The sequence below is a fragment of the Morone saxatilis genome, unplaced genomic scaffold (assembly GCF_004916995.1).
Source record: "Morone saxatilis isolate NCDOM2014 unplaced genomic scaffold, NCSU_SB_2.0 Contig7, whole genome shotgun sequence".
Classification (NCBI taxonomy): Eukaryota; Metazoa; Chordata; class Actinopteri; family Moronidae; genus Morone; species Morone saxatilis.
In genome coordinates this window covers 19984938-19997095 of record NW_023340246.1, presented here as the reverse complement: position 1 = coordinate 19997095, position 12158 = coordinate 19984938, and the positions used below count along the sequence as shown (strand labels likewise).

Sequence of the window (12158 nt, the reverse complement as noted above, 5' to 3'; positions counted from 1 at the left end):
TTTTTCTCCTCTCCTCTCCTCTCCTCTTGTTTCTCCCCCTTTTCCTCCCCCCCTTTTTAAATTTTGTTGTACCTGTGACAATGACAATAAAGGTGATTCTGGATTCTCCTTCATGATTTGAGCAAAGTACTTAAACACAGACATAAAAGACAACAGGGATCCCCTCTATACACAGATACAAAAGAGAAAACAAACATTTCTCACCAGTAGTAGGACAGGAAGAAGAGGTAGGGTGCAGTCATGACGGCCTGCAGCCAACGCCAGTCAGTGATGAAATAGGCGAGCAGAGGGAGGATGAGGATGCCGATGCTGAAGAACATCTGGTACAATATTCCCACCATCCGTCTGTACTCCACTCCAACGATCTCTGTGACTGACAGTAACACAGGAAACTGATATTGTTAGAATATTTCACTGAAAAGAAAAAGGAAACAAATCACTGAGTGGAAAGCAAAGCAACCTCAAAAACAGCCTCATGTAGCATCGAGTGCATAGCATTTTACGTCACTGTGTCACACACCACCAACTGTCACTGATTTTGGTGAAACTGGATCACATTTAATGTATTTGTATTTATCTTAATCTGTAACTAAAATTAAAATTAAAATTAATAAAGTAGCTCAAACTTGTACAGTACTTAGATGTCTTGGCCACTGTTAATAGGTGAGCCATTGGTTATAACTGCAGTATGACAGTGTGTTCTTAATGTTTATGTCATTTAGTTAGTTACAGTAGATGTGGTTATTGGCTCAGAAGAAAATCAATCTCGGTAAAAGATGGAAAGTGATCATTACGCAGCACATATGCAGACATCCACCCTCCTTTTACTCCGAAGCCAAACAGGCTCCTGACAACCAGGATGGAGATGTAGTTTGGAGCCACAGCCAGCACAATCCCTGCGATTAAATTCAGTACGTTGGACAGTAGGAAACTGATCCTCCTGCCAAACCTGCAGAAAGAAAATAGATTATTAACCGATTAATGTCCACAGTGGAATTGTATAATTTGCTTTAAAGCACTAGTTGAGCTAAAAAACAAATCCATTACAGTTTCTTAAAATGGTGAAAGTGTGAGGCTTAACACACGTTGTTTAGCTGTTAGTCACTAGGGGTTGCTACATTGTGGACGGTTACAATACAGATTCAGAAAGAAAAATAATAATTTGTTGCTTTTTCTTGTTCCAGTTCTGCTATTGTGAATACCTAAGGGATGTTTTATAATGTATTCCTATGGAATAAAATGATTAACTGCTAGTGACCAATTATAGTATAGTATAGTGTAGTGTAGTATAGTATAGTGATTTTAGTATAGTGATTTTTTCAAATGCTTGGTACCATTAGATTCAAAACAACTTCTACAATATTCAGTAAATTTGATATTTAACACGTCAAATGGATTTTAAACTTTTGTGATTTTGTTTGCGTTTTTAAAGAAAATCAACTTTGTATGACAATTAAGGCATGCTAACTATGTGGAATAAAACATTCTGACAACAGTTACTTAAAGTAGGTTCAGCCTTCTGCAGAACAAGTTACTACTAATAAAGGTGTGATTTGGAAGAGGTTGCAAAAATGATCTCACCTGTCAGCAAAGTAACCAAAAGCAAAGCTGCCAACAAGGAAGCCCACATTGAGAGTGGACTGGTACATGTCCACCAGCCATGCATCTGAACACACCAGGTTAAACTGGGAACAAAAGGAAGAATGTTACATGTCTACATCAGCATGGAGCACTGAGAAAAGGTTTTATTTAATGACTGAAATCAGCTTTATTCTGAAGCAAAAAATGCATCACATTTCTCCTCTCACCTCTGTGACGAAGGACTTCCTGCCTTCATACTGATACTCCCAGCCATCCTACAGACAAAAACAAATCATTGCATTTAATACAGATGGTAAAATAACTCTAAAACTTGTTCATGAGTACATATTAGACATAGAAATTCTCCTAGACTGGTGTCACTCGTGTAAAAATTTTTAACCTTCATTCTTTTAAACAAAGAGCCCCCCTATTGTGCTTAAACTGCATTATTAAGCAGTGGTGTGCACAGATACTGCCAAAGAGGTTTGTACCTTTCACAAGGCCAGTAAAGTACTGAATTATACCACTTGAAAGTGCTACATGGCAACAAGTACATCTTCACTTCACCTCAGGGTCACAGAAGTTGACATTACTTCTAAAGAAATGAGAAGAAAAACCGGCACATACATAGTAGATTCTTTGCCAAAGAGAATACATATGAATCCAAAATGATCCCAGGAAGAAATCTCATCTTTAAAACCACCTTTAACCTCTGCCTTTCTTAATACACTCACAAATGTTACCCAAGTACTTGACATGTGCTGCTTTAAAGGAATAGTTTGACATTTTGGGGAATAAAAGTTATTCTCTTTCTGAGGGTCAGATCAGAAGCTTTATGAACCCTCTTGTCTGTACAGTAAATATCAAGCTACGGTCTGCCGCCAGTTAGCTTAGCATAGGACAGAGACTGCCAACAGGGAAAAACTGCTAAACTGGCTTAACCCTGCGAGGCAGCTGGTAAGATATATATTATATATATCTCTCAAATTGTTGCACTATTCCTTTAACTGTTTCTAATTCCTTGAATTAAATCAGGAAGCTGCAGTCATTCTCAACAGTATGGCTGAAAATACAATACATTTGAATATGTTTGGTATCTCATCATTCCCCAAGAAAGCTCCTGAAAGTTTTCTACTGCAGAACCAAAGAGCATCTCCTCAGATCGATCAATCAATCTCAGAGATCTCACCTTGCATGTGGTAACTGGAACCCCAGTCAGGTTTAGTTCCTGTGAGTCACAGGTGAGCTCTGTGGTGTTCCAGTCCACCTGATACTGCTCACAGCTGCTCTGCTGCAGCACTCCAGAGCTGTTGACCGCCGGCACCGTCAGCCTGCGACTGTCTGCCAGGCTCCAGCCGCACGCCTGCCTCCTCTCCACAACCGCAGAGTCCCGACACCAGTGATGCGGGGTGAAACCCTGGAAGACAATGCCGACATACACGCCGGTAAAAGGCAATGACAACAGACAGAGCAGGGCGAAGATTCGCTTCTGACATCGGCCAAAAGTCCCAGCCTCTTCAAGGAGGTCATCAAAGGTCGTCATCACTACTCTGATCCAAGTTCTTGGTGTTTGAGATATAAAAACAAGTCAGTTTTTGCACTGTTGAGCACTACTGCAGATTAGTGTGAAACGCCTGTAGTCTGCTTCAGAGATTCTGACAGACTTCACACTGTTCCTCACTTACCTAACCCTGGAGCTAAAGTCCAAAAAACAGTTAAAAACAGTTAAATCTGCAGTGGAGGTTAAACATGTTACTGTTTAATGGAGTTAAACAGAGAATGGCAGAGGGCTCATGCAATCATTGAATGGACCTGAACTGAGCACAAGCCAAAACAAATTCTGTTAGTATGCTTGTGTGCTACCGGAGTTACACAACACACATTTAGGCTCAATCATTAGGTCACAGCACACAAATGGTTATCTTTTGTTTTTCTTAATGGCAAGGTTATCAGCATTGGCATTACATTCAGTGAACTACACTCCTAAAGCAGTCTTATTTTTCTACAAACAAAAACTTAGATGCTGTAATCAGTCAGGAGCATTAAAGGAGCAGTGTGTGGGATATAGTGGCATCTAGCGGTGGAGTTTACAACTAACTGAACATCGCCGGCATCTGTATTGGGGATGGGCTGTGAATAGGTATATGTTACACATTGGACCTTTAAGTAAATTTAAAGTGGTGAATTTAAGCTGCTGCAGAGGACAAGTGGATGGTAGATATTCACTCCAGCGCTCAGTAAACAGAGGTTATCTCCTCAGGATGTTTATTATTTTGATTGCCATTGTCTTTTGTTGTCCAGCATACTCTCTCCATCTCTCTCATCTTCCCTTTCCCTTGACCTTCCAAAATGATTTGATGAAAATTCATTGATGTATGAAACAAAGGATCATTGTGGTTTTGTTACCTTAGAATGAGCCTAGGGCACACAGGTAGCTCACCTGGTAGAGCTGGTGCCCGATGTACCAAGAATGAGTTCTTGCTGCAGCGGCAATGAGTTTGAAACTGACATGTGGCGCTTTGCTGCATATCATCCCTCCTCCTCCCTCCCCCCATTTCCTGTCACTCTTCTGTTCTATACAATAAAAGTCTTTTATATCTTCTGAGGCCACGGGTCACCTTCTATGGAGTCCCCGTGTTTCTACAGTAGCCTGAAATGGACAAATCAAACTCTTGCTTCAGATTTTTAATGCTGTTTGTGGCTACCATAGTTTATCCTTCGCGCTCTGATAGGGAGGGTGAAGCGAGGTGGTTGTAATCTGCAACTACTACTTGTGCTTTGTTCAGAAAGCTGAAATAGGATCACTGTTGCTATTTAAACAACATGGGTTCGTTTGGTTGCACTTTAAACAAATGTGCGTGACGTGTGTCTGCTGTAGTGTTTTCCAGATGGCACTTGCTGTTACCATGGAAACCACGTATGTCGACACATAAAGCAGTAACGAAATCTTCAGGATTTTTAATGTAAACAGTTTCAGTCCAAGTTGTGTTAAAACTCTTTAATATTGAATAATGTTATTCAATAATAATTCTATTCTACACACATATTTCAATTCCAACATCACAGAGGCTTGAACATAACAGCCGTTTAATTTACACATGAAGTTCTTTGTGGGTGATAAGGGCAACAGACTATACTTGGCTACACAGTCAAAAACAAAAATCAAAAGGAGTTATCTAATATATCCACAAGCAACACTGTAACAACATAAATAAATACTTTGGTCAAAGAAGGAGGTTAAACTGTTGCTGGATCTTTGTTGGTCGATACGTCGCTGGACAGCAGGTTGGTCAGCTGCTGTTTCTTCAGTGCAGCTTTTTCCTTAACTCTGAAAACACAAGGAAAAGATTACATAACATACATTAAGTATTGTTTGAGTCATTTTTTAAAGTAAAAATAGGTTACAGCTGCACAAATGGGAGGACTTGCAGCTGTTCTTTGTCATACATGACAATAAACTGACTTTGTTTGGGTTAAAAACAAGAAATTTGAAGACGTTACCGAGGGGTGTGGGAAATTATAAACACGCATTTTTCACTGTTTTATTACATGTTGTAGACAAAGGATTAATCGATTAACCACATAAATAATCTGCAGATTAAGTGATAATGAAAATAATCCTTATTTCAGCCTAAATTTAATCTATATCATTGAGAAAAATATGACAGCACCATCGACATAATATGTGAGAAACTGCATCAAGAATATCTATATAGACATGTACATATACTAGATACAAAGAGACAAAGCCATGTAAACACCATGGCTTGTGCCAAAATATGTCAAATAAAGCTCTTTATTTCTTATCTGGGTCTGTGGGTTTAACAGTGGATATTCACCTGTCTGGGAACTCAATGTCGTCAATGGTGTCGGGGAGCGGCACGCCCCTGGTCTCAGGAAGCAGCAGCACCAAACCACCAGCCAGGAAAGCAAGAGACCCTGCACAACCACATCCAACATAAGTTTATTAATATCTTTTATTTTTTATTAGGTCAGTGTGAAATTTGTGTGAAAAAGGAGACCAAATGTTGTCACTCCGTAATAATAAAAAGACCCACCAAAGATGATGAGGGGCAGCTCCAGCCAGATGACAGCCAGTCTGTAGAGCAGGAAGGGAGCTACAATGCCTCCAATATCACACAGAGTGGAACAAACTGACACTCCCAGGTTCCTGCAGAAACACGAGCAACCAGTTAGTTTCTATACATTTTGTATACAGTAGCCACCACAACTAAACAGAGTAAATACATTTTAAAATGTAAGTAAGTATTTCTCAGTGTGCATGAATCTGAGCATGCTTGAGTAGCTGGTGGAGTATTGCCAGCCACATATATTGTGGGTGTGGCTGTCAGTGAGCTGGTTGTGGTTGTCTAAACTTTATTCATATATGGCATTTTAGTCCAGAGCAACATACAGTAACTGTGTTCAACCGTGGTGGAAGCAAGAGATGGGTGTAAAGTGCATTCCAATCAAACAACCACGGGCGTGTACAGTTGGTACAATTTACCTGACAAAGGTTGGGTAGAGCTCAGTGTTAACAAACACCACCATCTCAAAGGCCATGGTGATACCCAGCCGACCGATGCAGGCCACCACCGTCTTAAACCAGAACATACCTGCAGCGACAAAGAAAGTAATTTGAATCTGATGACAACTGACAGGCTCGTGCCCCAGCTCCACCTGTCCCCCGAGACAACAAAACATAGCGTAACAAATGGTTGTTCACCTAGTATCTGATCTCCTAAGACTTACTGTCAGGGATGAGGGCAGTGATGAAGCAGGCGGCTCCAGCTACGATGTTGGCGGAGGCGAAGGGAATGCGTCGGCCAATGCGTTCAATGGTAAAGAGGATGAGGAAGGCGGCAGGGAACTCCACCAGGCCAGAGATGAGGAAGTCGATGTAGACGTTTCCTCCCAGAATCCCCAGCCTCATGATCAAACCCTGGTAGACCACAGCACTGGTGAACCTGGAAGAGACGGAGGGAGAATGGTTTTTATTCAACGTCATCAGCTCAGTTTGGTTTCAGTTAGTTTCCAGAATGGGTTTGCTCCTTTCAGTTTAGTTTTTATTCTTTAAAAATGTTTAATTTTTTTATAAAAGTTTGTGTTTTATTTTCAATTCATTTAACTACCTTATTTTTCTCACATAGTTTTAGTTTAGTTTTAGTTAACTATAAAACATTGACATGTACTCCTATCATAATATACAAAAGAGGCTAATTAATGGATTATTCTTCTTATTATAGCAATTATTTCCACTGCTGTAGTTTTAATGACACATTACAAAAACCCATGTTAAATAAAACTCACCAGTTGTAGCTGAGAATTAAAGTGTGTTTTCTCATCTTTGGAGTTCTGATCAGGTCCATGAAGGAGGCAGTGCTGGAGTCTGCGTTATCATCTGTCAGAGTCTGCAGGAGCAAACATAAAAAAGATCAACTGTTTTTTTCAATTTGCATCTCCAAAGCTGTAATTCTGCAATGTACTTATATATAACTGGTGTACACACAATACTGGCGATTCTTTTGCATTCAAGATCTTAATCAAGATTTTAGAAAAAAACTGCTTTAAGCACTGCTGTACGTACGTTGGTGATCTTGCAGGATATGTAATTGCTTAAGCAAACAGTAATACAGTTTTATTTTCTAGTAAACATGAGATTAAGTGTCTGGATCTGCCATGGCCAATTAATTTTAATTATTCTGATGCCACCTTTCTATTCAATGCTTTACTAATGTGCCACAATAATGTTTTTGAGTTCAAATATCTTCACTTGAGAGCTTTTCTAAAGCAAATATTGATATGTGACTGTTTGTGATTTAATCAGCAGATGAATATTTCTCTCGGTCCGCCCCTGAACCAGCAGCTACCTCGATGTTCTTGGAGAGGGTCATCTTGTTCTCTTTGGCCATGGCCTCGGTGATCTCCACAGCTTTTGACTTTTTGTTCTGAGAGAGAAGCCATCTCGGAGATTCAGGGATAAACCTGCAATTACAAAATTTTCATGAAGCAGTGACAACAAACTCAATCTTGTGCAGGCGTGTAAACATATAGTACAGCTTTTTCATCTTATTTTTAATCAAGGAGGATTAAAAGAATGTGAATTTAACAATAATGTAATAGGAATTCTTCTTGCTATTTAATGTCGCTGTAAAGAATAAAATTCCAGAAGTATTCTAAAAGAGAAAATCATCACACTTTTGTAGTATCTGATAAAAAGCAATGTTAAAGCTGCACTAGTGAACTGAACCACAAAGGTAGATAAAATGCTAGATGATGATAATAATAATACTTTGTCATATACAGGAGAAGGTAACAGTTTGTTTTAACCCCCCTACTGTACATTTATAAGTACTGTATAAACACTGGTTTATAACATACCATGATGTAGCTGGTAAAGTTTTTAAAAACAACCTATAAACAGATGATGACTAATAATATAATATAAGATGGTTGTATTCATATATATATATATATATATTCCATCTGCTGAGGAGGACCACAACATGTGACTACAAGCTCCTGAAGAAATCTAATAAATTAACATTAGAGTTAAGAAGTCAAACTAAACTGCAGTTTGAAGCTCAACATGTGTTAATGAGTTTAAACACATTTATAACAGATATAAGACACACAATCGTTGTAGTCATTAAATACACAATATATAACATATTGTATCATCAATCATTCATTAACTTTCATACAACACAGAGAGATATTACTTCAGGGAAGTTTTGAATGTTGAGACTTATTAATAAACACAGTATAGATACATAAAGCTGTGTTATAAAGCATTTATTAAGTGTCTATAAGCTGCTTATGAATGCTGAATGGGGGGATTAAAATAAATTGTTCTCATCACATTATGTTCACATTCAACAAATTTCAAAACATTCAACTTTTTTATATACTGTATATAATATGTATACTATAATATTATGTGTGAGAGTGATTCTACAGTTTGTATTCTGTATGTGTGCTTTGTTACAACCTACATTCAAGTAAAGGTACAATAGTATTAAGAGTATTTAAGTACTTGATGGGCAGAATAGTCCCTTCAGAGTTGTTATTATATATTATTGGAATATTATTACTGATGCTTTACCCCCATTAGAAGCATTTTAACGTTACAGCACATTTTAACTACTCAAATTTTATCTATAGAACAGGATTATATTCTATAATCTGATTATGTTTTGTTTGTAAAATCTTAAATTGTAGAGTAAAAAGTGAAATATTTCCCTATGAGCATCAGTATAACGTAGCATGAAATTAAAATACTAAATAAATTAAGTAAAAGTACCTCAAACGGCACAGTAATAGAGTTAATGTTCATAGTTACTTTCCACTGACGTCTTTTTGTGTTTCAAGTGTTTCTCACCAGTAGTAGGACAGGAAAAGGATGTAAGGAGCGGTGATGACGACCTGCAGCCAGCGCCAGTCGGTGATGAAGTAGGCGAGCAGAGGGAGGATGAGGATGCCAACGCTGAAGAACATCTGATAAATGACTCCCACTGTGCGTCTGTACTCCACCCCCACGATCTCTGTGACTGAAACAGAACAAGGTCTCACAGTGTTTCTTTAACTCTGCCGGACTCACAACCGGAAATGTGGAGGGTTAAATGTTGTTCTTACTCAGCACGTATCCGGCCACCCAGCCTCCTTTCACTCCAAACCCGTAGAAAGTTCTTAAAACCAGCAGAGACGTGTAGTTTGGAGCCACGGCCACCAGGATTCCTGCAATCCCGTTCAAGAGGTTGGACATCAGGAAGCTAATTTTCCTGCCAAACCTGAAGGCGGAAACACAAACAGGGCAAAGACAGCAACGTTCATATACAATACTTCCATACTGGTCAAAAAATTTAAGTATATAGTTATATCTTAACAAGATATTTTCAAGTTATTACAACATACAAACTTATAACAAGAAACTGTTGTGAACCACTGAAGTATCACATTCATCTTTTTAATGAAGGGTTTATGCACTGCAACCTTACTATAATATTCCTCTGACAGAATCAGAATCAACTGCTCAGTGTTTTATACATGCCTGATTGGATGCTAGTGGCTTAATTGTACAATGCAGTGGACTTGTGTGGAAACATCTGCATTAAATGTGTTTCTCCACTCAATTAGGTTTGTCCTTTAATTTATCACCTGTCTGTAGGTCTTGTAGCAGCAATTATAATTTGGTATGACTGCCATCAACCAATGAGACCACAGTCAACACTCAGGTGAAAATATTCACATATTCTGTCAGTGTTTCTCTAAAGTGAGACCACATTTCTTATTGTTATCTGAATCTGTACTCTCATTGCAGCAACAATACAACCAGACAAACCAATCAATGACAGACTTACCGGTCAGCCAGGTAGCCGATAGCGATACTCCCAACAAGGAAGCCGACATTGAGAGTAGCCTGGTACATGTCCACCAACCATCCATCTGAACACACCAGGTCAAACTGGGACAACACACAAACAAATCAATCTTAACATTCATTTATAGATTTATATTTTGCCTGAAACTCAATGAAAAAGAAACAATTTAAAAACTTTTTTTAAAGCGGGATGGTTATGAGATAGAAATTGTGTTTATGACATTTTCTGTTTCTTTATGAGGACCTTGTGTTCACCTTAATGGGACCCCCAACTGGGTTCATCATCAGTGAATAATTAGCAATGAAAGCAGCCCCTCCTGCTTCCTATGTGTATTCTAAATATATTTAAAGCTTAATTTAACCCGAAACCTTTGGTTTAGGGTTGCTCTTTTTTATCTTATCAAGCTTCATAGTCTTCGACAGTGGAAGGAAAAAGAAATCTGCTATGAAACTACGGCTTGGAATGCAACATGCTTAAAATGTTTAACCTATGTAGAGATGTAGGGCAGCAGTTTTGGGCTCCTACAAGGTTAAAGTCATTATCTAAAGGATTTGAAGTAAAGACGGCAATTTACACCGACACTCCATCCTCACCTTCCCAACCCAGCATCAATGAGATGAACGTGCTTAAAGGAATCATTTTAATAACACCTTAGTAAATACACTTTTGTCTTTATGTCTGTACGTTAAAGGTCGAGGGTAATATTCATTACCCTAATGTACGTCTTAATGTCTAATCACCTGAAATTAAGAATCGATATCTACAGACGCCACGGGTCGCCTTACATATAGGGCGCCATGTTTCTACAGTAGCCCAGAATGGACAAACTATTTGCGTTTTTCTGCACGTTTTTCTGCCACTGTAGTCTCTCCTTCGTGCTTGGAAGGGGAGGGCGAAGCAAGGAAGTTTAAATTTGGAACAACACAGCTAGATGCCACTAAATCGTACAAACTAGACCTAAACAGCTAGCCTGACTCTTGGTTGCCGTTTTTCAAAACATGTAACTCCTCCCGAAAACCATGAATTGTTGTTTCGACATTTCTGGATTAAACAAATAAGATACTGAGCTTTATTTTTTTGCATTTCGTGTTATTGACCGTAGCAGAGAGATACAGGAAAGGAATCTTTCACTGGGATTACCTTTTTGCAACAAAAAAAAAAATGCAACAAATAGTGGCTGTGAATGGTAAATTACTGCTGTAGATCTGTTAATATACATATATACAATACACTTATATGTATATGTATCTGGATTGTCAGTTGGATCTAAGATTAATAACAACCTCTTTATGTTCTTTCAACCTGCATGCTATTGCATTGTACTGAGTTCCTAGGTTTCATTAACCCCAAAAATGTTTTAGATTGTATTATATTTTGTATATATGTTATTCTTTCCCCTACTTACCTCAGTAACAAAGGATTGTCTCCCCTCGTAGTCATACTCCCAGCCGTCCTTGCAGGCAGTGGTGGGAGTTTTGCTGAGGTCCAGCTCCTGTGAGTCACAGGTGAGCTCTGTGGTGTTCCAGTCCACCTCGTACTGCTCACAGCTGCTCTGCTGCAGCACTCCAGAGCTGTTGACCATCGGCACCGTCAGCCTGCGACTGTCTGCCAGGCTCCAGCCGCACGCCTGCCTCCTCTCCACAACCGCAGAGTCCCGACACCAGTGATCCGGGGTGAAGCCCTGGAAGACAATGCCGACGTACACACCAGCCCAGGGCATGGACACCATACACAGCAGGGCGAAGATTCGCTTCTGATAGTGGCCGAACTTCCCAGCTTCTTCCAAGATGTCATCAAAAGTGGTCATGGTTGCAGAGGTGTTGATTCTCTAAAACTAAAAACTGATTTCAATCACAGTGTCTAAGAGTCTACAGGCTCAACAGTGTGAATGCTGAGCCTCTCTCTACAGTGACTGCTGAAAGACCTTTCCTTTGGGTTTTTAACAGGTGAAGCAGGAGCAAAGGTCCACAGACAGACGTAGTTGCTGGACGGGCAGTGTAGCGAAGCATTAAAACACGTTTGCTATCTCTTTTTTAGACGTCAGAACAATTTCGTCACTCGAACCTGGCAGAAAGCCTCCATGGCCTGCCCCAGGGTTTATTAACATAAATGCCCCAGCATGGACACACGGGCCGGCTTGTGCAGCCCGTTTCTGCGTCTCAAGCACATGTCCACGCAGTCAGTGATGTCAATAAG

The 12158-nt window shown here is 39.4% G+C and overlaps 2 protein-coding genes across 2 annotated transcripts in view; both read right to left on the bottom strand.

Moving 5' to 3' along the window:
- LOC118340983 (solute carrier family 22 member 2-like) overlaps nucleotides 1-3271 on the bottom strand; it is a 6372-nt gene extending 3101 nt beyond the window's left edge. The window contains exons 1-5 of the mRNA XM_035679153.1: nucleotides 2771-3271; nucleotides 1809-1856; nucleotides 1582-1685; nucleotides 795-949; nucleotides 205-373 (exon numbers count right to left, since the gene is read on the bottom strand). Coding sequence (XP_035535046.1) covers nucleotides 205-373; nucleotides 795-949; nucleotides 1582-1685; nucleotides 1809-1856; nucleotides 2771-3124 — 830 coding nt within the window. The 5' untranslated portion in view covers nucleotides 3125-3271. The remainder of the gene's footprint in view (nucleotides 1-204; nucleotides 374-794; nucleotides 950-1581; nucleotides 1686-1808; nucleotides 1857-2770) is intronic.
- Nucleotides 3272-4564: 1293 nt separating this feature from the next.
- On the bottom strand, nucleotides 4565-11899 carry LOC118340981 (solute carrier family 22 member 2-like). The gene is made up of 11 exons (XM_035679150.1): nucleotides 11368-11899; nucleotides 9942-10045; nucleotides 9217-9371; nucleotides 8963-9131; nucleotides 7452-7566; nucleotides 6892-6992; nucleotides 6334-6548; nucleotides 6089-6197; nucleotides 5640-5752; nucleotides 5421-5520; nucleotides 4565-4909 (listed from the first exon to the last, which is right to left on the bottom strand). The coding sequence occupies exons 1-11, from the start codon at nucleotides 11767-11769 to the stop codon at nucleotides 4819-4821; spliced, it is 1674 nt and encodes a 557-aa protein (XP_035535043.1). The 5' UTR covers nucleotides 11770-11899; the 3' UTR covers nucleotides 4565-4818.
- Between the last annotated feature and the right edge of the window lie 259 nt (nucleotides 11900-12158).